The 18,959-nt window shown below is 44.6% G+C and overlaps 2 protein-coding genes across 2 annotated transcripts; one reads left to right on the top strand and one right to left on the bottom strand.

Annotated features, from left to right (window-relative positions):
* Positions 1–285: 285 nt before the first annotated feature.
* Positions 286–4,205, top strand: NUDT15 (nudix hydrolase 15). Its single transcript, XM_028703987.2, has 3 exons — positions 286–459; positions 2,694–2,890; positions 3,623–4,205. The coding sequence occupies exons 1-3, from the start codon at positions 314–316 to the stop codon at positions 3,775–3,777; spliced, it is 498 nt and encodes a 165-aa protein (XP_028559820.2). The 5' UTR covers positions 286–313; the 3' UTR covers positions 3,778–4,205.
* A 2,905-nt stretch (positions 4,206–7,110) lies between these two features.
* On the bottom strand, positions 7,111–17,976 carry MED4 (mediator complex subunit 4). Its single transcript, XM_028703989.2, has 7 exons — positions 17,833–17,976; positions 16,052–16,118; positions 14,583–14,753; positions 13,792–13,849; positions 12,360–12,446; positions 11,365–11,496; positions 7,111–8,001 (listed from the first exon to the last, which is right to left on the bottom strand). The coding sequence occupies exons 1-7, from the start codon at positions 17,922–17,924 to the stop codon at positions 7,829–7,831; spliced, it is 780 nt and encodes a 259-aa protein (XP_028559822.2). The 5' UTR covers positions 17,925–17,976; the 3' UTR covers positions 7,111–7,828.
* Positions 17,977–18,959: the final 983 nt, after the last annotated feature.

The raw sequence follows: 18,959 nt of genomic DNA on the forward strand, positions 1-18,959 counted from the left end.
TGATATAGAGAAAACAATTTGATGGAATCTAACAACAATTAGAAGCAAACAATACATCGATTATTTTAATCCAAAGCAAAATAATATGAACCCAGCGTCTATTCGCCAAAGACTTCCAGGTGGGCGGCTTTGCCCTCACTCTGCTCTTTTCCCTGCCCGTCTGCGCCTGCGCTACGAAACCTGGAGCCGCCATTTTTGGATCGGGAAAAGTGGAGGGGCGTGGCCCGGAGGCTCACTGGCGATTGGCGCAGCTGAGGCAATGGTCCCGCCCCCATTGGGCCAGGCGACGGAGGAGAGCCCCGCCCTTTCCGGTATGGCCTGCGGCCGGGGGCGCCCCGGCGTGGGCGTCGGAGTGGTGGTCGTCAGCTCTGCCCACCCAGGATGCGTCCTCCTCGGCCAGAGGAAGAGCGCTGTCGGCGCCGGCCTGTTCCAGCTCCCCGGAGGACACCTAGAGTTCGGGTAGGCCTGCGCGGGGCGATGACGCCATTCTGCGTCGTCATCAGGCGACCTCCGCTGAGGGGCTGGGAGGCAGCAGGCCTGGCAGAAGAGAGATCTCTTGGGATCTGCTCCCCGATTTCAGTCACTCAGAAAAATCTCTAGTGTCCTAAAAAGAAAGCTAAATCAGGCCCCTATGTTCGTGCAAACTTCGCCTTCTGGTGCAGCCTTATTGCTGGTAGTGATTTCTTTGGGAACAATATCTTATATTTATATTTTCCTGACTTGGACCAATCACCTCATCTACCGCAAAAGGCTGCCGTGAAGTTCTATAGGAAGTATAAAATGTCCGCAAAGGGGGACGTGGTGCTTGTCTCATAGGCATCACAGTTTGGTTCCTTTCACCAGACTGATACATCTTAGTACTGCACTATGAAGGGTCATGCCTTCTGCTTCCCCACTTTCAAATTAAAGGTAAAGGGACCCCTGACCATTAGGTCCAGTCGTGACCGACTCTGGGGTTGCGGCGCTCATCTCGCTTTATTGGCCGAGGGAGCCGGCGTACAGCTTCCGGGTCATGTGGCCAGCATGACTAAGCCGCTTCTGGCGAACCAGAACAGCGCACGGAAACGCCGTTTACCTTCCCACCAGAGCAGTACCTATTTATCTACTTGCACTTGACGTGCTTTCGTACTGCTAGGTTGGCAGGAGCAGGGACCGAGCAACGGGAGCTCACCCCGTCGCGGGGATTCGAACCGCCGACCTTCTGATTGGCAAGACCTAGGCTCTGTGGTTTAACCCACAGTGCCACCCGCGTCCCTTACTTTCAAATTAGTACAGCTCTAATTCGCCCCACTTGTGTTCAATTCAGCTAACTCCTAGGTGTGTGCAGGGGATTGCTTCCAAAGAGGAGCTCTCTCTACTATTTTACTTTTATTTTGGTTGGTTTTAAAAGAGGATTAGACAATTTCATGGAGGATAAGGCTACCAAGAGCTGCTAGCCATGATGGCTATGCTCTGCCTCCATGGTCGCAGGCAGTTTGCTGCTGAATATTAGTTGCTGAAAATAACAGGGAGGCGGACTGCTATTGCGCTCAGGTCCGGCTTGCAGACTTTCAGTAGGCATCTGGTTGGTTACTGAGAAGAGGATGAGCCACATCCAGCAGACATTTTCCCACCTTCGCCGCATCAAGCAGTTGGTCCCTTACCTTTCCCGCCCCGACCTGGCCACAGTGATCCATGCGACGGTCATGTCCAGGCTTGACTACTGTAATTCGCTCTACGCGGGGCTGCCCTTGAAGCTGGCCCAGAAACTCCAGCGGGTGCAGAATGCTGCAGCGAGGCTCCTCACGGGGTCTTTGCCATGGGAGCATATTCACCCAGTGCTTTTCAAGCTGCACTGGCTCCCGGTGGAGTACAGGGTCAGATTTAAGGTGCTGGTTTTGACCTTTAAAGCCCTTCACGGCCTAGGACCCTCGTACCTACGGGACCGCCTCTCCTGGTATGCCCCACGGAGAGCCTCAAGGTCCATAAATAGCAACACCCTAGTGGTCCCGGGCCCTAAGGAAGTTAGATTAGCCTCAACCAGAGCCAGGGCCTTCTCAACTCTGGCTCCTGCCTGGTGGAACGCTCTGCCTCATGAGACCAGGGCCCTGCAAGACTTGACATCTTTCCACAGGGCCTGCAAGATGGAGCTGTTCTGCCTGGCCTTTGGCTTGGAGCCAGTTTGATTCCCGCCCCCTCTTTCTTTTTTCCTTTCTCCTCCTGTGAAGTGGCTGCATCTTAATATTTTAATGTTTCAATATTTTAATGTTGTATTTTAATTTTGTTTTTAAGTTGTAATCATTCAACTTGTTTTTATTATTGCTTGTAAGCTGCTCTGAGCCCGGCCTTATTATTATTATTATTATTATTATTATTATTATTATTATATTTAATCATCTGACTGGACTGGATGACTTATCCCCCCTGCAAACCCAATAGAATTGGTCACGGCCAGTTGCTTGAGTACAGGGAAAACACCCCCCCCCATTTTAAATGACCTAATGGATCCATGTTTTTCATATCTTTGATTCTTTTGAGCCCCCTCTTCACGCCTATATTGTCCCTTAAATGGGCGGGGGGGAGGGCAAAGCCATTCAATTACCATCTTTCATGCGGCTTCATGGCTAAGAAGCTGGGCTCTTACTTCAAGCAAATAGAACTGATTATTGCCTTCTCAGTAGAAATAGTATTTCTTTTTTCTTCTTGCTGTTTAGTGAAAGCTTGGCAGAATGTGCAGAAAGAGAGGTTTTGGAAGAGACAGCCTTGCACCTAACAAACGTTCGCTTTGCATCAACTGTAAATTCTGTTAGTCTGAAGGATAATTACCACTATGTAACGATCTTAATGAAAGGAGAGGTGGATATGAATTATGAATCTGAACCAAAGAATCTGGAACCTGATAAAAATGAAAGTAGGATATTATATTTTTTACTCTTCAGTGAGCATTAGGTAGTTTCTGTAACCACATTCTCTGCATAGTATTAATGTAAGATTATAGTTTTCTTGTATCATGTATGAAAATGCTGATTTTTTTACTGTTTTTGGTGAGATTTAGGCTGCGACCTTATAAAGTATTACCTTGGGAGTAGACTAGGGTTGCCATATCTTGAAGAGCAAAAAAGAGGACAGCCCAAGATGGAGAAAGAGGGGTACAGATGCGCATGCCTCTTTCGCCAGCTTGGGTTGGCAGTGGCCGGGCATGCAGACCATGTGCGCCTCTTTCCCTGGTTCAGGCTGGCACCGGCCGTGGCATGCAGAGCAGCGGTTGCACAAGAGAAAAATAAATAACCCCTAAACCCAGACATTTCCTTTAAAATGTAAAAATCTCCCCAGATGGGCATGTTTGCCCCCCAAAAGAGAGGACATGTCTGGGATTAGCCAGACGTATGGCAACCCTAGATTAGGCTCTATTCTTTCCAAGATGGGATGGCATTTTGATGGGGACCACATTGTGTGGATGCCGCAAAATACTTGCATGCTTGAGTGGCACCAAGTACACAATAAACTGGGTGGAAGCACTCAAATTCAAATGCATCCTGACCCTAGGGATGAAAATATTTGGGTGTTACCTGAGCCAGGTCATAGTTCTGACTTCTGAACTTGCAGTAGCTATCATCATTTCTCTCTTTTTCTTTGTTTACAGGTTGGGAATGGGTAAAATGGGAAGAGTTTCCTTCAGCAGATCAACTGTTCTGGGCTTTATGCTGCTTAAAAGAACAAGGTTACAATCCTTTCACAGAAGAATTTAATCACCTTGTGGGATACACTGGAAATCATTGTGTGAAAAAAGAGTGCTAAATTTACTACATGGGAAATATGTGTTTTTACAGAGACATTTATTTGTAAAATGAATTCTGTATCACCTGGGAGGGGGTAGTTTTATCTAAGCATGAAGTCAGCTACTTCCACCAAATGTAGCAATAATCCTTGACACTAAACATGCAGCTTTTTTTTGCCTCTACTCTTCAATCTACAATGGCAAGTAAGATTTTGATGTAATAGATATGCACTATTACAAAGCAAGTGTGCAAGAGGATGCAGTAGAGCAGCTTTCCTGAAAGCGTGATGAGCGCTGCAACCCCATAGTTGCCTTTGACTGGACTTAACCGTCCAGGGGTCCTTTACCTTTACCTTATTAAATACATGGTTGTTCCTTCCATACCCTGTGTGATAGCACGCTGATTGCTTTTTGAATGTTGTTTTTGATAAACAAGTATTGTGTTGTATGTTTCATGTTGTGTCTTCCTCACCAAAATAAGTTTCTCTGGCTCAATTTGGAGAGTTACCATCAAAAACAAAGCACAGAAAAGTAGTTAATACACAGAGTTTAGGGGACCTGTGGCTTTTCAGGTAGGAGAAACTCCAAAATTTCCCCTTTCCAGCCACGAAGAAAGCGAAAAGACACATTATCTGACAATGAAGGCTTGAATGCCTTTAGGAAAGCAGTGAGAAAAACTTTTCTGTTGACAATATTTAGGAGTGACACATTACTAGTGGATGCTGCCAAATCCAGTGACCATTGGCACCCTTTTCCTCTCCCCAAAGGGCTTTCCACAGGAATAATAGATTGCTGGTGCCAGGAATGATTGCTTACAGAGGGTTTACCCCCCGCTTCTCCCATTACTATTCATCTTGGCCCCTTCCTCTAGATTGCCCACTCCCACAAGAAATTTCTAGACTGAGGGCCACAGGTTGCCACCTATTTTAGAATGAGAGTAGCTGGCAGAGCAGTCCCCATGACAACAGGACATGCAATTTTTAAAGGTGGGGCAGCAGCAGCATCTGACGACCAGATGCATCAGTCACCACTGCCTTAGCAAAACACACAACAGTATTTTTAAAGATGAAGCAAGCAATTAAATATATATATAGAACTGCCTAACTTGAGGGAAAAGACCAGAGGAAGCCTAAAATATGGAGATAAAGCAGCTACCATGCAATGCTGCTGCAAAGGAAAAGAAACAACACCTGCAATTTCATAGACCATATTTTTCGCTCTATAAGACGCACCAGACCATAAGACACACCTAGTTTTTAGAGGAGGAAAACAAGAAAGCAACGCAAAGCCTCTTGAGCGAAGAGGCAGGAGCGTTCCTGCTGCGCTCAAGAGGCTTTGTGTGGCATTCGCTCCATAAGACGCATACACATTTCCCCTGGGGGGGGGGTGTGCGTCTTATAGAGCGAAAAATTAAATGAGGTGGAAGAAGTTAAGATACCTGCTTACATACCTTCTCTGCAAGCCCAACAACCACCAGGTTTAGCACAAGCCAAGGGTCCTAGATCACCCCCATTGTTCTGCCCAGACACTGAGGTCCAGTGCCGAGTGCCTTCTGGCGGTTCCCTCGCTACGAGAAGCCAAGTTACAGGGAACCAGGCAGAGTGCCTTCTTGGTAGTGGCACCTGTCCTGTGGAATGCCTTCCCACCAGATGTCAAAGAGAAAAACTACCTCCAGACTTTTAGAAGACATCTGAAGGCAGTCCTGTTTAGGGAAGCTTTTAATGTTTAATAGATTATTGTATTTTAATACTCTGTTGGAAGCCGCCCAGGATGGCTGGGGAAAAAATTATCATCATCATCATCACAAAGCTGCCTTTACCAGTTTTACTTCCTACCTGCCCGCCACTGAGTGGAGGTCTGCAGGCACCAGTTGGGAACCAAACTGGGCTAACTGGTGGCTCTCTCTTCCTTGGTTCTTTCAGTTGCTCTGAAGCTATATACCAGTCCATGGGGGATCCTTTTAAGTGAGGTGAAGTTCATTTTCCTACACATTTCACCCAGTTCAAACTACACTTTTCTCAGTCTAGCAAAAAAAAATTCTTAAGAGTAGGGATGGGGATAGTGCTGTTTCCATAAGAGGACAAAGCACTGGGCAGGGATTTGGCTGCTGGAACGCTGGTGACAGGGGCCAAGCGCTGGACCATGCTGAGGTGCAGCTCTGTGGTATGTGAGGAAGTGCTGCGTGGCCCTGCCCACCCCTGGGGTTCCTGGAAGGCTGGCTACAAGGGAAGGTGAGCCTCAATACTGCAGGTCCTGGAATATGGACAGTTGTGAGTAACATACTGCGTGAATTAAGTGGTGATGTTAGTCCTCCCTATCAGTGCTTTTTCTTTCTAAATCACCCACTACTACCCCGCCCCCCAGCAGCACACCTAACCTTCAAAGGTGAAATAAAAAACTAAGCATATATATACTGCAAGCAACCTGAGGGTGCAATCCAAATTCATGGTTGGCAGCAGTGGAGGTTAGAACTGTGTAGCCACTGCCACATCCATAGCTGTCTCTGGCACAGGAAAAATGTCTCTACTATGTGGTCCCCAGGCTAGCACAGTAGAGAGGCTGAAATCAAATCCATTACTACCACAGCGTGACCCAGCTCAGGATCCAGTACTGGCCAATGCCAACTCCCAAAATGCCATGGCAGGGATACAGTGGTACCTCGGGTTACAGACGCTTCAGATTACAGAGGCTTCAGGTTACAGACTCCGCTAACCCAGAAATAGTACCTCGGGTTAAGAACTTTGCTTCAGGATAAGAACAGAAATTGTGCGGCGGCGGCAGCAGCAGGAGGCCCCACTAGCTAAACTGGTGCTTCAGGTTAAGAACAGTTTCAGGTTAAGAACAGACCTCTGGAACGAATTAAGTTCTTAACCCGAGGTACCACTGTACTACCACCCACTGTTTACATGGTGACATTCAGGCACTCACCGGAAGGGTTCCTTTGCCACATCCAACCCCCTTCCAGCACAGCCGGTTGGGAGTTAGGATTGTTCTGTGAATAGTACAGCAATCTTCAATATCGCATGTACAATAGAACTCTTAGCACTGTATCCAAGGTTTGCTTGAACAGAAAGCAGCTTGCCTAGAGTTCCCCTACACTGCCCTGTAAAACCTCCAGAGGGCTGTAAGGCCCTCCTGAATAATGTGCACTGTGTTTGTGGGCACTGGCGGGAGGGTAGAATAATCCAAAGTAGCGGAGGCACTTGGTGTGTGCATTCACCTGATTTTAGGTGATTCTCCCCCACGCTGGCAGCAGCTGCCAGCACAGCCATTGATGTTCAGAAGGGTCTTCAGCCCTATGGAGAGGCTTTTCAGAAAGATTGTTGTGGGGTGGAGTGGGTTGAGCTGAGGAATTCTGGTTGGATCAGCTTTATTTCGTGCAACAAGTGGATACAACTTTATGCCCTCCTATTCCATCGTTTTCAGAAAAAAAGATGACTAGTGGTATGCTTTTGTTTGAGGGAAAGCTGTTCATAATACACCAAAGTTAGTTCAAGCTTATATTCCATATACTGGTCATAAACTGAATCCAGCAACTAACTTCAAATATCTGTAAAAGTTTAACTGTTTTCACATTGCATATTCTCTCTGAAAAGTTAGAGAGATGAATCCAGAGATTCTGTGAGTGAAATTCTCCCCAAATAATATTTCTGTTAATGGAAATGCAAATGCTTTCCCCAAATTCCTTCATGCCCTCCAACTATCCATTCTGACAAGGCTATTAGGGGAATTAGTGAAAATTTCCTCAGTCTGTTTGCTATCACCACCACTAGAAAAAAGCTCCTTCCACAAATTAATCAGATACCACTTCCTGCAGTTGTTCTTTCTGTTTCTTCTTCAAGAATTTGTTTTATCTACACGTTGAAATAAATTGTGTTACAGCTGCTGGAAACAAGCTTCACTTTCTCCAGGACTGTTTCCAGCCATAGCTAGGTTATTCTGAACAGCAATTCATAAAATATAATGAAATAAATGTCAAAGTTGTAGACAGTTTCTTTCCTTGCAATGTGGCTATCTGGATTGCAGAGCAGGTGCTTAATGATGTGCACCAAACAGACTGAGATGCAGTCCCTAATCTGAGTCACTACTGCTGGTTGATGAATCTGTTGACATGACTTCCACATCATCTTCATTCTCCTTATTATGTCCAGGAGGTTCCAGCATAAAGTCATTGCTGTGATTAGGCGGTAGCATGTTCATTGACATGTCACTTGATTGCCAGGGATACTGAGGTGCGAGTACATCTAAAGGAAAAATGAAATGATACAAAAATCACACATCCAGATATTTTCATAGCAGTGTATTTTAACAACTTGCAGTCCATTGTTATGCACAGTTTAGAAGTTTCACAGAACTATGCAGTTCTTTATTTCTAACTACAGTGGTACCTCGGTCTACGAACAGCCTAGTTCACAAACTATTTGGAACACAAAGACTTCAAAACTGGAAGGTGTTCCAGTTAGCGAACTTTTTCTGGAATCCAAACATACTCTGTTCAGGGGTGCACTTCTGTTTTGAGTGCCACACTTCTGTTGTCTGGCAGCGGAGAAGGGGGTCATCATGGCGTTTCCTGCAGCAGCAAGGGAGGGAAGCTATGTGCCCGCCAGCCAGCCAGCTGGCAGGCAGGCGCGCAACTTCCCCCCCATGCCACTGCGGGAGGCGCGTGCTCTAGGGAGCATTTCCCGCAGCAGTGTGGTGGTGGTGGGATCTGTGTGGATCCCAGTTCAGCTACCGACCGACTGATTGATTGTGTGACTGCGGAAATGGATAAAAGCCCCCCCCCCATCCAAACAATGACTCATCAGTGCAGATAAGAATTTTTTTAATTTTTATCATCTACAATACTGTTTTATTTATTTTATACATTGATTATTGCTTTCATTTCAATTGTCTCGTTAGATAGTAAAATTCATATTAAATTGCTGCTTTAGGGCTTGTTTTTAAAAGTCTGGAACGAATTAATCCATTCTGCATTACTTTCTATGGGAAAAGCGTGCCTTGGTTTAAGATTGGACTTCTGGAACGGATAAAGTTCATAAACCAAAGTACCACTGTAAATATTTACAAATTATGCAATAAAACTACGTATCATTTCAACCTAAGACAAACCATGAAAATACAAGCCAACCAAAGTTAAATGTTTAGGCCCAATTGATTTCAGAGGGAGATTGGTACAGTGGTGCCTCGCAAGACGAAATTAATTCGTTCCGCAAGTCTCTTCGTCTTGCGAGTTTTTCGTCTTGCGATGCACAGTTTCCCATAGGAATGCATTGAAAATCAATTAATGCGTTCCTATGGAAACCGCCTTCAGACCAGGTCCGGGGACAGTCTGTCCCCCGACCTCTTCTGAAGGTTGGGGGGGGGGGACAAGGGCTTTTCTTCCCACCCCCAGCATTTTAAAAAACCCCGGGACAGCGGAGGACTTCTCCGCTGTCCGGGGCGATCTTAAAATGCTGGCGGGCGGCATTTTAAAATCGCCCGGGACAGTGGAGGACTTCTCCCTGTCCGGGGCGATTTAAAAGCCCCTGGGAAGGCAGGCAGGGGGGACAAAGACTTTTGCCCCCCGCCAGCCTTCAGAAGAGGTCCTGGACCTCTTCTGAAGGCCGGCGGGGGGCAAAAGTCTTTCCTCCCCCCTGCCTGCCTTCCCGGGAGAGCGGAGAAAGGCAGCGCGTTTCTCCGCTGTCCCGGACGGCTTTTGAAGGCAGGCTTTTGAAAGCCGTCCGGGACAGTGGAGAAACGCAGTGCGCCATTCCCGTTGTCCCCCGACTTAGCTAGAAGGCTGGCGGGGGGGAGAAGCCTGCTCCTCCCCGTTGCCAGCCCCGCAAACTCGGGAGACAGCGGGAGAGGCGCAGCGCGCCCTTCCCGCTGTCCCCCGACTTGGCTAGAAGGCTGGCGGGGGGGAGAAGCCTGCTCCTCCCCGTCGCCAGCCCCGCAAACTCGGGAGACAGCGGGAGAGGTGCAGCGCGCCCTTCCCGCTGTCCCCCGACTTGGCTAGAAGGCTGTGGGGGGGGAGAAGCCTGCTCCTCCCCGTCGCCAGCCCCGCAAACTCGGGAGACAGTGGGAGAGGCGCAGCGCGCCATCCCGCTGTCCCCCGACTTGGCTAGAAGGCTGTGGGGGGGGGGGAGAAGCCTGCTCCTCCCCGTCGCCAGCCCCGCAAACTCGGGAGACAGTGGGAGCAGCTTCGGCATGGCTCTGGGTCCCGTTCTGGGGGAGGGGGAAGCTCGGGCTTCCCCCGCCCCAGCCCGGCGGTGGGGGAATAAATTTTTTTCCCTTTATTTCCCTCCGCCAGGCTTCGGAGCAGCCTTCCGAAGCCTGGCGGCGGGAGGAGGTCTCTCCGCCCCCCCCAGGCTTCGGAGGAGGTCCGAGGACAGTGGGGAAGACGCGTTGCGCTTCCCCGCTGTCCCGGAGATTTCCCTATGGGCTTTCGTCTTGCGAAGCAAGCCCATAGGGAAATTCGTTTTGCGAAGCGCCTCCAAAACGGAAAACCCTTTCGTCTAGCGGGTTTTCCGTCTTGCGAGGCGTTCGTCTTGCGGGGTACCACTGTATAGACATTACATAGCCTAATGGTTGAACTGTGGTTTGCTCTCCTTCCCATTCAAATGCCCATTTTGGAATTGAGAATGCCCTTCTGTCTCTCTCACACAAGCTATTCTCCCTCCATCTTCACTTTTTTCTTTTGCTAATCACAGCTAGCCTATAACCCTTTAATCCTGCTTCTGACCATGGCTTCAATGTTAATGCTATATTGTTGCAAAGCACAGTTATTTCCAAAGAGGGAGTTGTTCAAGGGATGAGCAGGAGCTACAATGTGGTTGTCCTGATTGCCATATTATGGTTTAACAATTAAATACAGTGGTATCTTGGTTCTCAAACTTAATCTGTTCTGGAAGACAGTTCCAAAACCAAAGCATTCCAAAACCTAGGCACGCTTTCCCATAGAAAGTAATGCAAAACGGAATAATCTGTTCCAGACTTTTAAAAACAACCTCTAAAACAGCAATTTAGCATGAATTTTACTATCTAACGAGACCATTGATCCATAAAATGAAAGCAATAAACAATGTACTGCAGTCATACAATCAATCAATCAGTAGCTGAATTGGGTTCCACAGTCACACAAAAAAAGAGCCGCAAAAACAAAACGCTAAATAAATAGCAAAAACAGACAGACCTCAGAGTAACAATCAAAACAGAAGTGTGGCACTCAAATGGGAAGCGTAAGACTCAAAATGGAGCACGATCGACTTCTGAAAAAGGTTCACAAACCGGAGCATTTCCGGGTTTGCAGTGTTTAGGTTCCAAGTTGTTTGAATACCAAGGCGTTTGAGAACCAAGGTACCACTATACTGTTTCAAACATATTAAGCCACCCTTAGCTTAGTGATTGCATGCTAAATAGCAGTACCAGAATGTTACCCACAACAAATATCACTTCTTTGACCATGTTGTTTTTGTTGATAAAACATTTACTAAAATTGAAATCATAAATGTATTTTTGTTCTCCCTGTTAAATTAGCTGTTGGCCAACTAAAGCACATATACACTATTTGAAACAGCTCTAATGATTTGATTCAGTGAAGAAGTTTCATTTCTCTCATTTCCCATTACCTGGCAGTCTGCCTGCTGCAAGTGCATCGCCTGGCAAGTGTCCGTTGACACCATTTGCTGATGGGTTGTTCATCTGACCCAGCAAACCACTCCTCATCTCCAGATCAGTTGGGTATGGCCTCCGAGGGTCACCTTAAAAATAAACAATTGGTTTGCAATGCTTTCTTTTTTAAAACAGATTTTTATTAAAGATTTCTTGGTTTAGAAAAGTATGTGCAATGTCTCTTTTTTCAAGTTGAATTTTCTACAGTTTCATTTGTTGTGAGACATTTGTGTTACATTAGGAAGAAAAGGGGGAAAGAGGTGGAGGGAGGTTGGTTTGCAATTCTGAATACACACACACACACACATACACACACACACACACACACACACACACATATATATATATATATATATATATATATATATATATATACACACACACACACACACACACACACACACACACACACATACATGCTCACTGGAAGGACAGATCGTGAAGCTGAGGCTCCAATACTTTGGCGACCTCATGAGAAGAGAAGACTTCCTGGAAAAGACCCTGATGTTGGGAAAGATGGAGGCACAAGGAGAAGGGGACGACAGAGGACGAGATGGTTGGACAGTGTTCTCGAAGCTACCAGCATGAGTCTGACCAAACTGCGGGAGGCAGTGGAAGACAGGAGTGCCTGGCGTGCTCTGGTCCAGGGGGTCACAAAGAGTCGGACACAACTAAACGACAACACATATACATATACGTATACGTATATATGTGTGTGTGTGTGTATATAGCAAGACAACTATCCAATCTCCATCAATCATCTTTCCTTTTAACCACTGTTCACCTAGCAGCACGCAGCATATCTGCTACATAGAAAAGTGTGTTTCGCTGCATCTGCCTGTGAAATTCAGCCAAAACTTGTACACAAAGTATAAGCAGAGATAAAACATTTTTAGATCCATTTTCCAGTGAAAATACAGCATGTCAAACGTTTAATTGTGAAACGTGTTACCTGGCACCCATGTCAGAGGAGCGCAAACAGCATTGCTGGCACTAATTCTATGAGCATATTTAATTATTTCTTCAGATGAAACTGCCCCTGTGAGAAGTGGAGAAAAAAAGATGCAGTAGGTAAAAAGCCTCATCTCTGCATTATGAGATTCAAAAGCCAGTGTTTCAGGAGGAAAAGCTGTCACTGCTCGTTTCCTGAGCCACCAACTCCCCCTCATTTTCTCACCCTTGCACACTGATTTTTAGACTTGTACACATTGTAGACCACTACTGTGGATTTTTTTGGGGGGGCAGATCACTATATGTTCTTATGTTATGGCTTAGTATGTAGGAGGCTGCCTGGAAGTTTCCAAATTAAAACAATTCCTTCCTGTTTATTAGACCATTCTGTTCTGCACTCCAATGCAGATGTCATGAACACATGGGTGTAACTAAATTTATATGTGCTGGTGGCAGTGATTAACAACCAAGCAAGTTTCTAATTGTTGCATGGTTTGTAATCAGAAACCTAGCTGAAGTAAAGTGTGTGTGTTGCATCTAGATGCCAACTACATCCTTTTTTCTATTTTGGATACTGTCAGGGTCATAGAGTCAGGAAGGGGGTCTTGTAGACCATCTTGTTCAAGAAGAGCCTTTTAAATAATTGGCAGTATTGTCAAACTGTTCTTATCCATCAAGCAGTTTCTCCTAATCTTCAAATGAAAACTACTCCTCTGTAACCTAAGCCCATTAGATCTCAGGGTAGCTGAGTACAACTCTTTGCCATCTTCAAATATCTATAGAAGAGTGTCATCATGTCCAGGATGCTAAACTGAAAATATATTTTAGGAAATTATGTCTACAGGAATGTTTGTGTGTTTGCATGCATCTGTAACTGTTTATCTAACTGCCATATGTGGTTTGGGAGATGCAACTTTTTAAAACTGAAAAAGCATTATATACGTTTCACAGTCTCACACACATATATAATTTATATATATATATTTTTTTGGGAGGGTGGTGGCCAAAGTTGTGTTTTTTTGTTTTATTTTTTAAAGAAAACAAGATTGTTGAACTTTTTCTTGGGACATTACTGACCACCCTTGCCTACTTGACACATTTACTTGAGACAATTAAAAGGTTTTCGATATGTAAAGATATAAATGCTAGAAGAACAGATTGAATAAAATCCAACAGTGAGTTGAATTAGATTTCTTTGGAAATTAATCCAAAAATTTGTTTAACATTTGTAAAGATACAATACTATACATATATTTTCCATGTAATAAGATCTGTCATTAGTTGTCATTTAAATGCTTATTTTCTAGATGATCTTTAATAGCAGTTTTTCACTGGAAAGCTATTACACAAGAGATATAATCACCACACGTCAAATGTAGTTGTGGAAACTGGCCGTAGAACTTCCTAAAACACACTGAAAATATAATACTCACCTTTTCTTGCCTTTTCTATTGTTTTCAGTTTTTCTTTTGCTTGATAAACAGCTGTGGCCTATATTAAAAAAATACTTTCATTGGCGAACAAATATGTAACCAGAGTTTAGTACAAGAGAATTCCCATACTAGTTGAACTAAATGTTTTGCAAGTTGACCAAACATTTGACAGTATCTTAAGAATACCTTACACTGATTGACAACACATACTTCTAGCTTTTGTTGTTGCGGAGAAAATACTAAAACAGCATAGCCTCCCAGGGATATATCAACAGCAAGGCTTGTCCACATATCCACTATGGTTGTAAACGATCACTAGGTAGAATTTCTGTGGCACCTATAATTATTGCCAGGTGCTAGACTTCAGGAAACGGGAAACATTACTACATGGAACTAGAGGGAGGAGACAAATTTAGGGATGCCAATCCCAGTAAAGTGGAGAAATGCAAGAGTGGGAGGAGAAATGGCAGTAGAGGTCCTGGGGTTAAAAGGGAACAGAACAATTCAAATGAATGGGGTGATTGAAGTGGAAGAGTCTGAGAACCTAGACTTCTCAAGAGAGTTGAAGGAAACCTGGACCTTGGGTTGAGGATGCCATAGTAACTGGAGTAAGGCACTCAAAAGCTGGACTATTAGTAAAGTAATGTGCAGTGTATCTTATTATGAGACATGTAAACCCCTAACTGTGTTTAGAAGACTAATTAAAACGTTCACCCTTCACTGCATGGCAGATTTATTAGACATGGGTGTCATGCCCATCTTCCGACATGCCATTTTATTCACAGACTCACCAATATATGCTCTGCTTCCTTCAGCTGTTTCTGAAGCTGCTGGATATCACTGTCCCTCTTCTCCACCACTTTTTCCAACAGCTGCATCTCATGATGTATTTTTCCTTGATCAAGGGCCAGTTTCATTAATTCTTGGAACTCTTTATCCCTCTGAATCAACAACTCCAGGATCTGTCCAACAACCAATGTGTATTGCAATTTTTGATTGCTAAGTAGAAATTCAAAGCTGAATTGGAAAGTATATATACTGTCAATTTCTGAGCAGTTTATTGAAATAATTCTGCTCTGAATCAGCATTTCCTAAACTGTGGGTCATCACCTGCAAGTAGGTTATGAATCCTGTGTATCTGAATTGCATGCTTTATGGATAAACCCAAAACAATTATTGCTTTAAATCCTTAACTGGTATGATGAATGCCACATAAGGCTTTTTGTTTTGTTGGCATATTATAACCAAATGTCAGGACGGCTTGAGTCTTACATTTTAACCCTTGGGAACCACCCTCTGGTGGCAGATCTGGAGACAGTTTGCTGCACGGTCCTCATACAGGGCGTAGATTTGAGAGGCTATTACAACCTGTCTCTGATGTGCAGGCTCCAAAGGCAGCAGCTACACACCGGAGGCAAGGTGTAAAAGTCACTCAGAACGACTCCCTGTACAAGCACCTTGTGGCAAAGTTAAGCCAAGACTGATCTGAAGTTTGCTTATTCGAAGTAAGAAATAACATCCGTATCCTACGAATCAACTAAGTCTGGAAACCATCAAACAGGTCACTTCATTGGCAAAATGCAGGCTCAGATATCTCATGGATACTTCCCAAAATAGACTTTCTTATGAATACTGTTTAAAATATTCAGTTGGTTATAGCTAACACTGCTTGTGTAACCGTGTACAACACAAACAAAAAATAACAAAGGAGGTTGATCCCAACTTGTTTTAAGATTTTGTACACTAGTACCCAGTGTTTGAAATTAGCCAGGCACATTTTGCACCTGACTATCTGCCACTTGCGACCAAGTGAAGATGCCTGGGGGCCAGTATAGCGCCTGACATCTCCGCCATCTGGAGGTGCATGCCTGGGGATCATGGATCTTGACTGTTTTCACACACTAATACCACATCCTGTAGAATTCTATCCATTATATTGTATCTGCACAATCAGAATGAATTTCAGGAACCAAAATTGTAGCTTGTCTTCACTTACCCCACCCCACTGCCCTGCTCACAGTGTGATTGTCAAACTTGTTATGGGGGCGTTTCTGTTCTGTTTTTGTGGTATAATTTAAGTTGCTGAGGCCTTCAGGTAACAAGTGACAAACAAGTCTAATAAATGATAATAATACCAACAATACTAGTATTTCAAGGAGCTGGTTTTAACATGTACAGCCTTATACAGCTTGCGTCTTATACAGGCCTCTCCCAACAAAAATATACCCAGACCTTATGAGCTCTTTAAATGTTTGCTTACCTGCCTCTCCTCCCCAGGTTGTGCAAGTTTCTGGTTTCTTGAAATGGCCAACATCTCAATCAGTTCCCTGAAGCAAAGTTTCCACACAATGGAAAAAGTCAGTTGCAGTTTCTGAAAATTGAGTTACAGCCTTCACTCCTCCACAGTAAATACCAAGTCTAAGTAGAAAGATCCACAGAAACACTACAGTACCATGTCCATGCCACTTACTTGGGCGAAGCCATATCAAAAGTATAAATGAAATACTGCCATCTACAGTAGGATAATCCTTTGCCTCTTATGCAAAGCAAGTATATTAGAACTGTATCAGTTAGTAGTCTTTCAGAGTAAAAGAACTAGGTCCATATTTCTTGACTAGAAAAATATGGGTAACCATAAGACCCAATTTTCTAGGGTTTGCTTGGATCTCTTTGGGCTAATAACTGGCCTGAAATTCCAGCTTTCAATTTCCTGGCTTGTTACATATTCACTCTGTTAATCTGTATCTCTAAAAACTTGAAAAAAGAAAACAGCCTTCCTGAAAGTTTTGTGGGGAAAAGGCATCTGAAATACATTATGATTGCATATAGTGCACAATCAACTCGTGCAATTTCAACTTTACACAGTTGAAAGCCTGCTCATTGAAACTGCACAAATTAAATGCAGTACACACAAGGTGTAGGTGTGGCAAAAACCTAATAGTAAATTGTCCTCTCCTTCTGGTGCAAGTCAACAGGGCTTCAGATACTGAGGATCGTGAATCCTCATCCTCTGTAGCCCTTGGTTTGGATCACTTATTTATTTACTTACAGCATTTATACCATGTCCATCATTCAAAAATATGTCTCTTAAAATTTTCTGTTTGGGGTACATATTTCTACTCCATTTCTCAATGGTCCTGATGTGGAGAAGGGGGACTGAGAATGGAGAACTGCCCCAATATCACAAAACAAGCTCTCCCCCAGGGCAAACACTATACTCCTCTCTCCAAAGGCTCCTTCCAGGTGACAAACAAAAACCAACCTGTTCTTCATGCACATACTCATATGTACTCAGAAGGAAGGTCCCACTGAACTCAGTGAGTGATGAACCTCAATGAAGATTACTTCTGAACATGCATGCACAGACTTGGGTTGGCTGCTTTGGAGCCTTTCCACATGTGCAAGTGGACTCCTAAAAAAGTAGATACTAAAAAAGAGCAGGGGTTAAACTATTTGTATATTTGGGGACCTTGAGACCATTCCTGCATTAACCTAGTCAATTTAATATAAAAACAACCCATTTATTTTTGTATGCAAATAAATCATGAAATAAAAACTAACTAAAAACTAAATAAGATCCCGCAGATGGGTAACAAGGTGCTTTTGATAAAAATCTAAACTATGCAGCAGTTGTTTACATTTGTCTATTTATAAGTTTGCCTTCGTGGGAACCTCAGAGCGAACCAGGGTGCATGGCTGTTTCGCAGCTGCCTTCAACTTAACATATAATAGTTTTATATGTTTAACTGGATTTTTTAAAAAAATGTATTTCCCCCCTTCCCATGTTTTTGTTTAAACCTGTAAACCACCTTGAGTCCCTTTCGGGGGAAAGAATAAATAAATGAGTTCCTTTAAACCTGCAATAAAATCCTAATAATGATAATAAACAATAAATAACCGCTCCTTTAAGCCTGCGATGTAAATCCTAAGGGAGAACAGGAGCGTCGCCTTGGCTGACCGACTGTAAGGCGGGCGGGGGAAGCCGCCGCCGCCGCGCAAGCCCCTCCCCCGCCCGCGGCTGACCTTCCCTTGGCGACCCACCTGGCGAGGAGCTCCAGGTCGTCCAGCGCAGCCAAGAGCCGCTCGCGGGTGCTGCTCCGCCCTCCGCCAGCCGCCACCGCCGCCGCCGCCATGGCCTCCGCCGAGCGTGCCGCGGACGAGGAGCAGCGAGCGACCGGAAGGAAGGGAGCGGAGGAGGAAGGCAGCTGGCCGGGCGGCTGGGAGGCAGCGCCACCTGGCGGCCCCTCGGCGCAGCACCGCTTCCCTGCCAGGCGCGCGCCGGCTTCCCGCTCCGAGCTCCCTTTTCTCCTCTGCCGGCGGAGCAAACCGGGGCTGCAGCCCCACGGAATCGAGGAGTGGGGCGGGAGAGAAAGGGGGTCGCTGTTTTTCTGCGTCGCCCTGAGCTTAGTATTACTGCAACATTTTTATATGCAGCTGTTGTTGTTTTGTAAAATTGGTAACTGTTTTAAGTTGCATTAGTTTTCTCTACGTGCAGCATGCGTATATTTTTATATTACGTGTATAGAAATGGAGTAACAAAAATGAATGGGCAGTAGCCAGGGTTTATGTTGGGGAGGGCAGGTTCCATGTTGGAGGCAAACGGGGATCAAACCTGCAACCATAGCACCACCCTCTAACCAACCGGGATAGTAGTAGCATTTCATGTACAGTATATTTATTTATAACCCGTTTTTCCAACTTACATATAAAAGTAGGGGAGGCGGTTAACAATCATAAAAATACAGTTTGCTGCACAATTACAGGTACACTAAGATGTCTCATAATGTACCTGGACTGCAAATAATCTCTTCTGATATATATCCCTTTATACAGAGTAATAATCTACTAGCAAGACAACACATTTTGCATAGCCATTTTGCCATGATTCAGACCAAAGGAAGAGCACACATTAAATAAAATTTAATAAATAGTAATAAATCTATGGCCTTCAAAATGTGTTTGAAGGGGGTTCGGGTTTTTTATGTATTTTGGGTTCTCATTTTGTATTTTTATGTTGTGAACCACCCTGTGATCTTCGGCTGAAGGGTAGTATACAAATTTAATAAATAAAAATAATTAACAAAACCAGATGTCAGGATGCTTCTAGATGCCCTGCCTGCTGTTTGTGGAGAGATCATCCTGATTTGTTTGTGCAAAGTCAGGCAAAG

This window comes from Podarcis muralis, chromosome 1, assembly GCF_964188315.1.
Source record: "Podarcis muralis chromosome 1, rPodMur119.hap1.1, whole genome shotgun sequence".
In the NCBI taxonomy this organism is placed as follows: Eukaryota; Metazoa; Chordata; class Lepidosauria; order Squamata; family Lacertidae; genus Podarcis; species Podarcis muralis.